This window comes from Sinocyclocheilus anshuiensis, unplaced genomic scaffold, assembly GCF_001515605.1.
Source record: "Sinocyclocheilus anshuiensis isolate Anshui unplaced genomic scaffold, SAMN03320099.WGS_v1.1 scaffold1885, whole genome shotgun sequence".
NCBI classification, from domain to species: domain Eukaryota; kingdom Metazoa; phylum Chordata; class Actinopteri; order Cypriniformes; family Cyprinidae; genus Sinocyclocheilus; species Sinocyclocheilus anshuiensis.
In genome coordinates, this window is record NW_015542322.1 from 1,091,065 (window position 1) to 1,103,781 (window position 12,717).

At 37.2% G+C, this 12,717-nt stretch overlaps 1 protein-coding gene across 1 annotated transcript; it reads right to left on the reverse strand.

Moving 5' to 3' along the window:
- Window positions 1–558: 558 nt before the first annotated feature.
- Window positions 559–12,146, reverse strand: LOC107690952 (serine/threonine-protein kinase LMTK1-like). Its single transcript, XM_016489392.1, has 5 exons — window positions 11,955–12,146; window positions 9,615–9,756; window positions 2,043–2,122; window positions 1,209–1,327; window positions 559–634 (listed from the first exon to the last, which is right to left on the reverse strand). Exons 2-5 carry the CDS (start codon window positions 9,715–9,717, stop codon window positions 559–561), a joined length of 378 nt encoding a protein of 125 aa, XP_016344878.1. The 5' UTR covers window positions 9,718–9,756; window positions 11,955–12,146.
- Between the last annotated feature and the right edge of the window lie 571 nt (window positions 12,147–12,717).

Genomic DNA, 12,717 nt, shown 5'->3' on the forward strand with positions numbered 1-12,717 from the left:
CAAAAAACATGCTGTTGCACATTTGACCTAGGTAGGCAATAACAGGAGAAGAATGATATGAAATAAAGGAGCACACTATCATGTTGTGACTCTTGCATTTCCACCTTATTTTTCAGTGCTGAAGTAAACTATTTTATTCTGAATGTACAAGACTTCTGGTTCATGAGCTGCTATAAATAACCAGAAGAATAAAAAAGTGCAGTTAAGGGTAAAAATATATTGGAAACAAACCACTTTTTCTTATTAGGATAAATTAAAATAATATGATAACAAATACCAGTTTGCAACATCAAGCAGCAAAATTGACTGTTTTTATATAGCTGAAATTTTCTGAAATGTTTGCTTTCTGGCCAAATTATCTAAATGATCCATCATATTGTGGTGTCTAGATAGGGCCTTCAATGAAAACCTATGGGATTTTTTAACCATTTTTTTTTCTTTTTTCTACACCAGGCAAAAGTCATTTAATAGCACGTCTTCCCTCAAGATATAAAGATATAATATTTTTTTTTTATAAAAAAAAATAAAAAATAATAATAAAATAAAAATTAAATTAAATTAAATTAAATTAAAGTAGGGTGTGACCTCTGTGCACTGAGCGAGGCATTGCACTAGAGCCGGATGCTGGAGAGACCTGCAGAAACAGTTTGAGCCCAATCATACTATACACTCATATTACAGAGATATTGTAGTTCACCCAAAAATTAATATTCTGTCATCATGTATTCACCCTAATGTTGTTCCAAACCTTTATGAATTTCTTTCTGTTGTAGAACCCAAAAGAACATGTTCTGTTTTTTGTTTTTTTTGTACATAAAATAAATGTCAATGGGGCCAGTGTTGTTTTGGACCCCTTTCACTTTCATTTTCATTTTATTTTTCAATGTACAGTATGTTTTTCAACCTTCTTCAAAATATCTTTGTGTTTTACAGAAGAAACATAATTTGGATAAAGGATTTTGTAGGTGAGTAAATGATGAGAAAACATTTATTTTTGAGTAAACTATCCATTTAATGTCTTACGGTACATTAATTAATGTGTTTATTACAAATTACTAATTATAGCAGACATTTTAGTCTAAGCAACAGGTCTATTTTTCATATGGTCCCCCTAGGAGGAGTTTGAACCTATGACTTTTCAAACCTTATTTATTCTTGCAAAAGAGATGAAATAAAATATATAAATGAAATAATGCATGATTGTTTACCGGTATGGCCGAGCCTCTTCCAGAAAGTGCATCTGGTCCTGCACGCTGGCACTGGCCTTTAGTTCCTTCACCACCACCTGGGTACTGCTGAGACCAGAGTGAACCTCCCCCAACAATACCTGTGACACACAGATACACAAACACACAAGGGAAAGACAACAGAAACACACATACAGGTATGAACAGAGGGAAAATGGACAACACACACAATTATGGACAGGGTGACACAGATAGACACGAACAGATGTGCACATAAAGGAAATGGGTACACAGGAAGGAAGGAAGGAAATGGAAGACAGATATTCCACACAAACAAAGCCAAAAAGGTTTAAATCAAGTCCAGGAGTCATGCGAAAAGATGCTCAAAAGGAAATGCAGAAAGACGAAACAACACAAAACCAGATGAGACATCGATAAACATGCAGCCACAGAGACACAGACATACAGATGGACATACCCATTCAATGGAAAGTTGGGGTAATTGGGGTAGTGTGTGTGTGTGTATATGTGTGTTATAAAAAGACAAAGAAGTAGAGAGAAAGAGAGAAAGAATGAGAATGAATGAGGCACAGTTATTCCCATTAAATACTAAAGAGCTTCTGGAATTCACTGCTACACAGAAATATCATCAAATTCTCACAGGGAACAGTCAAGACACAAGTCCAACATCAAAGTTTGAGTATTACTAAGGTAAAACAGCGTGGAAGATATTTTCACATCCTTGGGACTAAACTACAGAGCTAAATCTTTGATCCATAGCAGAACACACTTAGGGCGTTCATGTCTGTGAGGTGCACAAAAATACAAAACAAATAAACAATAAACTACACTTACCTTGCCAAACCAGCCATGTCCAATCTCCTTTATATAAAGCAAACTGTGGCGGCCAAGATCCGTGGGTCTCAGGAGCTGGACTAAAAGATGATTATCAGGAAATAAAAAGACAGAGATAGAGAACAAGAGACAGAGAGCAAGACATTAATTAGCAACTGGACCAATGGAACAATGTCAAATTTGGAATTCAATATCTAATGAAATCTAGAAAGCTTTAGAATTTGAATCAAGAAAAATGACATAACATGAATAAATATTTCTATTGTACAGATGTTCTTTGCGTCTTTTGAAGCACAAGATGCTTTTTGGATCATTCTCAAATTTTAAGAGCTGCTGTCATCACCATTCCAATTAATTTGATACGCAGACGATATAATTTTAAATAAAAAATTAGAAAAATGAAATGAGAAAAATGCACAACAGCAGCATTTTCACTTGTACTCTCAAAATTTTGGACCCCTATTTAATACAAGAAAAATACTGATAAAAATGTATTACATTTAAATTAATTTGATTAAATAGATAAAAAAAACAAAAAAAACCCAATATGAATAATGTTAAGAACCGTTTCAACACACCCTTAGTGCACAGTTGAGCATTGCAGGTGCATTAAGTCAAGTTTCGTCAAGATTTTCCTCCAACAAGACAATCATCCTCCAAATATCCTCTCCAAAAAGCAGTGAGCGATCTTCTGTGCAAGAGTGATGTTAAACGGCACAAAATCAATTTCAAGAGACTGTTTGAAGAGTTCAGAATCTTCCCGTAAACTATCAGACTGCTTGAAAGGCATATTTTCTGAAAAGCAGAAGTCTACCGCAGTAGGGACGGATTTGATGAGTGATTTTCTGTACCATTCAACCTCTCGTCTGACAGATCCTTACATATCTCTATCATCTCACAAAGCCATAACAGTCCCTTTCTCTCTTTCTCTCATCTCATCGTGCCTACAAACAGACAGTTTATTGTCAGTGTGTATGACATACTGTCTCACTCTCTGTCCCCTTTTTATGCAGCAGCCATATTTTACGCCCATGTGGTGTTGTAGAGGCTGCTCATTCTGCCTGCCCCCTCTCAGAGAGCCCTCGCTGGGAAGAATTGGGCTCTTTGTCATGCCGGCGGTGCTGGTTGGTACCACTGAGAGGATGGAAACACTAATGCTATTATTCCTGAGTTTTCTAGCTCGAGACTGGGAAAGGACTGGTAAGCAAATCAGAAATGTTTGATGTGGGTGCGGGATAGGAAAGAACAAATCAGAATAAATATTATATTACAGTGGGATTGCAAACAACAGTACAGAATATATGAAGAGACTGAAGATATTGTTTCAGACTGCCTGGGTTTCAACTGTGCGAAATTAAGGTATGAATTAAATCAATTTTTATATCAAACATTAGCAGCGCAAAGCCAAATACAAAGAACAATTTCAAATATTATACCAGTGTTGTTATTGTTAACTCAAAGTAAAACTATTAAAAATAACATTTGGTATTCGAAATAAAACTGAAATAAAATAAAATATCAATATTAGATGAAAAACTTAACTATAACTAAAATAAACAAGTTCACCCAAAAATGAAAATTCTTTGCATAAAATTGCTGAATAAAGTAGCTATTTTTGTTTTCTTTGTGCAGAATACGTATTCTCGTAGCTTCATAAAATTAAGATTGAACCACTGATGTCACATGGACTATTTTAACGATGTCCTTGCTACCTTTCTGGGCCTTGAACGTTTCAGTTGCGTTACTATCTATGCAGGGTCAGAAAGCTCTCGCATTTCATCAAAAATATCTTGAGTGAGTGACGTGTGGCCAAGTACGGTGACCCATACTCGGAATTAGTGCTCTGCATTTACCCATCCAAAGTGCACACACACAGCAGTGAACACCCACAAACCGTGAACATACACCCGGAGCAGTGGGCAGCCATTTATGCTGCGGCGCCCGGGGAGCAGTTGGGGGTTCGGTGCCTTGCTCAAGGGCACCTCAGTCGTGGTATTGAAGGTGGGAGAGAGCGCTGTACATTCACTCCCCCCACCTACAATCCCTGCCGGTACGAGACTCGAACCCACAACCTTTGGGTTATGAGTCCGACTCTCTAACCATTAGGCCACGACTTCCCCAATCAGACAAAATTTATTACTAAAACTAACCAGGCCCGATCTTCATTTGTGTTCCAAAGATAAACAAAGGTCTTATGGGTTTGGAACGACACGAGGGTGAGTAATTATAGGGTTAGTTCACCCAAAAAAGAAAATTCTGTCATTAATTACTCATCCTCGTGTTGTTCCAAAACCGTAAGACCTTCGTTCATCTTCGGAACACAATTTAAGATATTTTTGATGAAATCTGAGGGCTCTCTGAACCTCCCATAGACAGCAAGGTAACTACCACGATCAAGGTCCAGAGAAGTAGCAAGATGATCGACAAAGTAGTCCGTGTGACCTCAGTGGTTCAACTGTAAAGTTGCGAAGCTACGAGAATACTTTTTTGCGCAAAGAAAACAAAAATAACGACTTTATTCCGCATTTTCGTCTCGGTGCCGCCACACGCTCGCGTCATGATACTGTCGTGAACGCGAGTCCACAAGTGACGCAGTAGAGACGAAAATGTGGATTTTTGTGGATTTTTGAAAAATGTTATTTTTGTTTACTTTCAAAAAAGTATTCTCGTAGCTTCGTAACTTTACAGTTGAACCACTGATGTCACACGGACTACTTTGTCGATCATCTTGGTACTTTTCTGGACCTTGAACCTGGTAGTTACCTTGCTGTCTAACCTTATATAATTTAAATATCTTAAATTGTGTTCCGGAGATGAACGAAGGTCTTACAGGTTTGGAACAACACGAGGGTGAGTAATTAATGACAGAATTTTCATTTTTGGGTGAACTAACACTTTAATGACAAAATTTATGGGTGAACTATATATTTAAGTACTAAAATTACTAAAACTAAAACTGAGAAATAAATTTGTTTTAAGTAATATTTGTAATAAATACTATATTAAAAATTACTAAAACTTTAAATGTTGAAAAAGCTAATTCCAAATATTAATAAATAATACAACAGGATATAAATAGTATTGTAAAATAACACTGTATTAAACAAAATCAATACTTGACAATTCTCTAGTATTCTGCTAGAACAACCAGTTTGAGCTGTGTTTTGGAACATGACAGATGGTTTCTAGATGGCCATTAGCTGGTCCAAGCTGCTAGACAACCTTGCTGTTAGCTTGTCATACTAGTTTATGGTATTCAGGCTGTTTTTTGAACATGGTCTGACTGACTTAGGCCAGTTAATTACCAGTTTAGGTCAGCTAGAAATCTGCTACAATGTTCCAAAACACAGCTAACAGCTCAAACTGAATGCTTCAGCAGGTTAGCATTAGCTTGGTTGAAAAACGCAAACTACTGTATTGGCATATGTTTCTTGTTTACAGTTGAAAGACTCCAAAATATTGCTTTTCTCATGTCAGTCCAGTACTTTACAAATTCACTTTCAAAAAATATAGCGAAATGTATTGCTTATAACAAAATGTCATTACAAATCCAAACCGAATAACAATTTCCAGATGATAATCCATTTTCCAATTTCTGTTCTGCTGGAATATCCATGCCAACTATCAAATTCCCAAAACACAGCTAACTGAATTTTCCAGGTTAGTGGTAGTTTAGCCAAAAAAAGCGAACTGTTGGCATTTATTTGTCTTATACAGCCATGACACACCAAAATATTGCTGTTACGTCAACCAAGTTCAAGACTTATTTGATTCTATTTATTATTTAGTACACTGCACACACACAAAACCTTAATTTAGGAGACTAACTTCCACATTAAATGCACCTGTCACTAAAACTTCAGTGTGTACGCAGCCAAATATGAACAAAACAGCCCTAAACAGAAAAACATTGAGGTCTGCCAAAAGCATGACAACAACATGCCAACAAAAATCCCACCACGTATCAGAATTTGTTCATAGTGTAATTTGAATACATGATTGACTACTTGGCTTGCTCATTACTGCGGTGTTGGTCAGTGACAGTGCCACACTGGCCAGATGGCTGCTGGGAATGCATTCGCTGGGAAAATAATGGAGAGAAATCATTCGACTCTAACCAAATAGAATTATCATACATTATTGAACACGGTGAAAAGTGTTCACTGCTGCTGTGCATTTTGCTTTATTTGTCCCTCAAGACTGTTTTTCACAGCAATGCAAATGTGTTTGAATAATATTTTAGTGATGTAGCTTAATGAAGTGAGTGGGATAAAGAGGGTGTGTGCAAGTTACATATGAAATTATGTGATCTTTAGAGTATTCGCTTGCTCAGATCTGTGTGTGTATGAGGGTGTGTTTATGAGCACAGCTGTGTTGGGGTGGATGCTGCACACCAGAGTGCAATACATAACCTCTTTGGCTGAAACATCTAAAATCGGATGATAAACACTACAATTAGCTTCTTCATTTGTCTAACTGACATCCCAGGAGAAGAAAGACACGTCTGATTACAGACAGATGCTATCTGTGTCACGGTGACTGAGACCTGCACTTCCTGGCAGGAGGTTTGTATTTCTTACCTCAACCTCATCCTTGAGAAGTGACATCATTCCAGCCACTCCTAAAGACCAGGGCCGTTTTTGAAATTCTTATTGCAGACTATACCATAGTGGGATTTTGACTTTGATTACGTTAATGAAATGCCAGAGCATGAGAGTTGTGTGAACTGAATCTAGAAAACCACAACCTCTTAACCTCTGGCCTCTACTAATCGCACCACATTAAGGCCTGCCAGGCTATAATAAAGTGAGTTGTTGTGGGGAAGAGAGAGACAGAGTATCCATGGATCGGACTGTACACATCGTCTGCCAGATTCCTTAGATTCCAAGGCACATTTATGTAGGCTGGCTGAGGCGGCATTATGCAACAGGCAGATGTTGTGTGGATTGAGATGGAATAAGAAGGAGAAAACCGGAAAACAAAGACAAAACATTTTTTTTTTTTTGATTTCTAGACAATTTGCTAGTGGGGTAAGAAAAATAAACTTAATCAGTGAAATATTCTATGTAAACAAGTCTTAATCTTTAAGGATGTTTGTACTGAAAAACAAGGGATTTCGTACCAGTGAAGCGCACGCAAATAACAGACATTTGAAAAAAAGAGAAGAAAAGTCTGTTTCTTTTCAACATGTTTGTTCCCACCAGCCTTGTGGTGTCAGGGCAACCCATAGATTACAGTCCAGAGAGACAAAGAAAGAGAATGGTTGAAGGCAATACGGAGAGCCAAAGCTTCCATTAATTTTCCATGTATATCAGAGTTGTGCGCTATTTGAAATGAGAATGCTAATTCAGTTGCTGAATTTGAATTGAGGTAGAAAACAAGACTACAATTTGAATTTTAATGTGAGACAGCTAAACTGAAAGGTATGGAAGCCCGTTTCCGCCACTGAATAAAAAATAAAAAAGGTAATTGCGACTTTTTATCTTGCAATTCTGACTTTTTTTTCTCAGAATTGTGATATAAACTTGCAATTGTGAGTTATAAAGTCAGAATTGGGAGATATATACTCACAATTGCGAGAAATAAAGTCAGAATTGCGAGTTAAAAATGTGCAATTCTGACTTTTTTTCTCAGAATTGTGAGATATAAACTCGCAATTGCAAGTTATAAAGTCCAATTTTGGGGGCAAAAAATACTGATTTGTTCTCGCAATTGCGAGTTTATGGGCCCTATCATACAACCGGTGCAATGCGGTGCCAGGTGCAGCGCACGTGTTTTTTGCTAGTTTCAGCCTGACGCAGTTGTCATTTTCACGTCCTGCACCACGTTGCTTAAATAGCAAATGCATTTGTGCCCATTTGTGCGCACATGGGCGTGCTGGTCTGAAAATGAGGTGTGTTCAGGCGCATTGCTGGTGCGTTGCTATTTTGAGGCAACTGAAATAGACTGCACCATTGACCAACAATAACCTAGTTTGGCGCAATATTTTTTGTTATTTAAAGAGCGCTTTAGTAATATGCGCCTATAGGCGGGTGCACAACACGCGTACACTTTGCTTATTACACACACAGGGATGCGCAGCAGCACACAAACATTTTAAAAAATGAAAAATTAAAGGATTAAAATGTAAAAGATTATTATTGTGTACATAAATATAAAAATGCCTACATGTCATAATGGATAGTCTTTGCATGTATCAGAATTACACGCATGAGCAGATCTGTTCCCTCACTAGAGAAGCGCTCCGTTTTTCCGCTTGCAAATTCTGATATGCAAATAGCGAATCCGCCATGGTGCGAGCGCAACTGGCTTTTAAAGGGAATGGGAGATGAGACTCTGATTGATTTATGGCACGTTACGCCCAAAACACACCCATTACTCATTAAGAGAATAGGGACAACCCTTTCAGACCATGCGCCAACACCATTTTTCCCGTCCTTAAACTAGCAAAAGTGGATTCGGACATGCCCTAAGCGCAATTGCGACGTGCGCTTTAGACCATGCGCTTAGATTGTTAAAATAGGGCCCCATATCTCAGAATTCTGATAAAAAAAAGTCAGAATTGCGAGTTTGTATCATGCAATTCTGAGAAAAAAGTCAGAATTTCGAGATAAAAAGTCAGAATTGTGAGATAAAATGTCGCAATTACCTTTTTTTTTTTAATTCAGTGGTGGAAATGTGCTTCCATAGAATGGAACTCAAAGACTGAAGATTCATATAACTGAAATTTTTAGTTAGAAAAGCAAATTTAAAAAGACTTTTAGTTTGAAGGTCTGTTTTACAGAGACAGACTGACTTATAACTGAAGTAATGGTTGAAAATTCAGCTTTGTCATCACATGAATAAATTGCATTTTAAAATCTATTTAAATATATTTTTAAATTGCAATAATATTTCATAATATTACAGTTTACTTTATTTTATATCAAATTTATTCAGCCTTGGTGAACATTTTTAAAGTGAAACATTTTTTAAATCTCACCAACCACAAACTTAGTGGTAGTGTAGATACTGTATGTTTGAAAAGTAACCAATAGAAATTTGTGCTTAGTTTGTATATTTCATCATATTTACTTAATCCAATTTTTAAATTGAAAAAAATCCTCATCCCATCATTCCCATTCAAATTCCAATTCAGCTTCCTGCAGGGTGTGGCCAATTTGATTAAAATTCACACTCATAAATTGAAGTTTGCATTGTTTAATTGTGAATTTTGCGCAACACTGATAGCCATCAGCACGGAGCAGATGGCCTGGGTTCTGAAGGTCCAGAGCAAAGCAAGGTTGTGGGAGACTGTCTGCCCCAGGAGGGAAGAGTGGAGGCAGCAGCAGGGCGTTGGTCTCTTCTGGATTTTACACTGGAGATCTTGTGGGTTGGTAGCGGGACCGAACACATTAACAATATCCTCTGGAAAAAAAACTCAGTCCAGAGAATGTGAAACTCGTATGGGAGTTGCATAAGCGGGCTCAGAGCGGATTCAGGACTGGGAGGAAATCAGCCTTTCTTAAGTGCTATCACATCTGGTCCAGCTCATATAGCAATTTCCACAGATGCGGTGTGACGATGACCCACCTGATCGGCCAGGTTGCTTGGCGACGGGCAGTGAGACCTCAGTGAGAGGCAGGATATAGACGTCAGGACCGGTGTGAGATGCAGGCGATGCCGGCGTGGACATGTTCGCTGGATATTCTTCTCCCTCTGCATTCTCAAATTCCTATGGTACCAATGAAAAACACTGAGGTCAGAGGTTACAGTTGCAATGAATGTGTGAATGAAGAAATGTCTACCAAGCTAAGAAACATATGTTTTAAGAACATTTTGCTAACATTGACATTAAGTTATGAAAATGTTATCTCTGTATTAAGAACATTGCTTCTTGGTTATATGAATGTTAGATTAACATTCCATTCTATAATTTTGAAAATGTTCTAAAAACTTCCCCGTTAGCTGATCTTTCTAATAATTAAAGGACTTTCTGAGAATAATCAGAAATATTTAGTTCATCAGTTACATGTAACATCCAAAAATGTTGTTCTAAGCACATTTTCTATTATTATTATAAGAACATTATATGGGTTTTCTGTGAATATTATTATCACTGTTTTCTGCTAATATTAAAAACACTCAAATATTAATAACATAAGAATGTTCCAAGAACATTGTTCTAAGAACCATTCCTCTTCATTCATCAAGTACAAATAACATCACAAGGATTTTCTATATATATATATATATATATATATATATATATATATATATTAAACAAGCAGATCTTTAAACTGAAAAGAAACATCAGTGACTGTTTTAACTGAGGAGCGTTTAACCTGATTATTTTAATAAAATGAATACAAAAAGAACATTTAATGCTTACTGGAACAAATGCCAATTTATTAAGCAGTCCATTAAACAGCCTGTCACCATAATCTGATCAAATAATGAGCCATCCGTATAATCTCAAGAGCTTTCAACTGGTACTTCTTGCCCCAATATGCTTTTCATCTCCACATGGATATGGTGAAACTACAAAGAGAGATGAGACAGTGCTAAGAAAAGACAAGACTTGGCAGCATCTGGAAATCGGAAATGCTCCTCCAGATGCAAGCAAATTTTCTGTGAACTCGGGTGCGGAGATACAGGGTCGAAGAAATGGAAAACAGTGACCTAGAGGGGTCGCACACACTTAAAAGCGCAAGCTAGAAAACAAATACACACAAACACTCAAGTTCCCCTAGAGGTCCCATTAACCATATCTTCACACGCCCCACACGGGTGCCATATGACCCGGCTCCTGATCTGCCCAGCGCACGGCAGCGCTACCGTACGCTAGGATTCCCAACAGGGCACAGTGTGAGCCTAACTAAAAGACTGCAATAATTTGTTGCCTGAAACCACATTGCTTAAGTCACAGTAAAAACATTCCTGCCAGCTGAATCGCACTGCATTTTTTATCACAGCAGGCTAATAATCAGAAACATCTAGTGTGCACTGTTATATCCTCTGATGAAGAAACATCTGGTTTAAGCAAATACTGGTACTGTCTTTTACAAGAATATCAAAACCTGTATTTAGTATTCAGGGATTATTTTTTAGGACAAGCCAACACATCCACCCAAAAACAATAGATTTTGCAATAATCTTTGACAAAATGTTTTTTGGAAGTAGCTCATAAAAAGACCTGCACAAAAATCTTTCTCTCTTTAAAAAAAAACGTGTGAATATTTTGTCAGACAATGTGGGGGTAAGTTGTCACAATGAGAACCTGCTATTAAACAGTCAATAAGCAACATTTAAACAGCACGACATTTATGAACACACAGAATGCATTTGCATAACCATATCTGTTAGACTACAGTAATTGTTATATAAAAACTGTATCAAATATGTGTAAAATTGTACAGTATATTATAATATAAAATACATGATGAACTGCCCCAATTAAAATCCACAATGACACAATAGATATCATAAAAACATGTTATGATATTAATTTGTGTCCCAGAAGACAATAAAGAAAAGATCTCTTTAATTAAATATTTGAAACAACTTAAAGAGAAAACCAGCATTTGCGTAATTTGACTTTTGACTCAAAGCCTTTATGATAGCTTCCCAATGTGACAACTTGCCCCAGTCTGCCTTAAATATTGTGTTCTATGTGCACCAATGTCAGGGAGCAATACATGATTCCGATAATGGTACTGTATATAAAACATTTTCAGATTTCCATGGTTTCATATCACAACCTATATCCACTATTTAAAATAAGGCGAGTTACACTTTTAATTAAACAAAGTTAAATTATATGCAAACACATTTTACTAACATATAGCATACACACTACTATTCAATTAAAACAACTTTCTGAAGAAAGCACTGTTCTGTAAGGCCAAAGATTTGATTAATTTTCCATCTTACCTGCCCTTAATGCACACGTGTTACATCTAACAGGTTGCGCTGAATATTTAACTCTTCCCTTCCGCCCCGTGAACCTGCACCGCTGGGCTCTTCACAGAACACCTGTGAGGTGCCCACATGACCCCAGACGGATCCCTCACCGGACTGAACATTAGGAACCGACCCATGCTGCCACACAACCGGAGAACCCAGGTCTTGAGAATACATTATTATAACTCTCAAGAAAACATACAAATAAAAAGCAAATAGATCCTGCACTTGAGAGAGAGAGAGAGAGAGAGAGAGAGAGAGAGAGAATGCAGGGAGGGGCAGTTCCTGTGTTCTTCCCATGAGAGTGTGGACGACCAGTGATTAAGAATAGTGGAGACGCTTCCACAAAAATGTGAGGCTGAAAGAAAATTCTAACAGGGAAAGGCTTTCACATTCTGTGCTTATGACATCACTCTTTCTTCTTCATCCTTCCTTCCTCGCGCTCATTCTTTCTAACATGTGCATGACAGGCCCTTGCTACAGCCATCGGCACAAATGAGCACGCTCACATGTATGCTTGTATGCATGTGCATTCATTTGAAGAGGTTAGATTTTGCATTTCTGCATATTTAGAGTATATTACAGTACGTACTAGAGTATATTACTGTTCAATTGTTTGGGGTCGTTTTTAAAGATTTTATTCAGCAAGGATGCATTAAATTGATCAAAAGTGACAGTAAAGACATTTATAATGTTGCAAACGATTTCTATTTCAAATAGATGCTCTTCTTTT

Bases quoted from the DNA above. Each gene is read 5' to 3' on its own strand.
- LOC107690952 (XM_016489392.1), bottom strand. From the start codon at position 9,717: ATGTCCACGCCGGCATCGCCTGCATCTCACACCGGTCCTGACGTCTAT. The intron at 2,123-9,614 runs GTGGGTCATCGT...ATCATCTTTTAG, and splicing joins CAAGCAACCTGGCCGATCAG to TCCAGCTCCTGAGACCCACG. The intron at 1,328-2,042 runs GTAAGTGTAGTT...TGTGTGTCACAG, and splicing joins GACATGGCTGGTTTGGCAAG to GTATTGTTGGGGGAGGTTCA.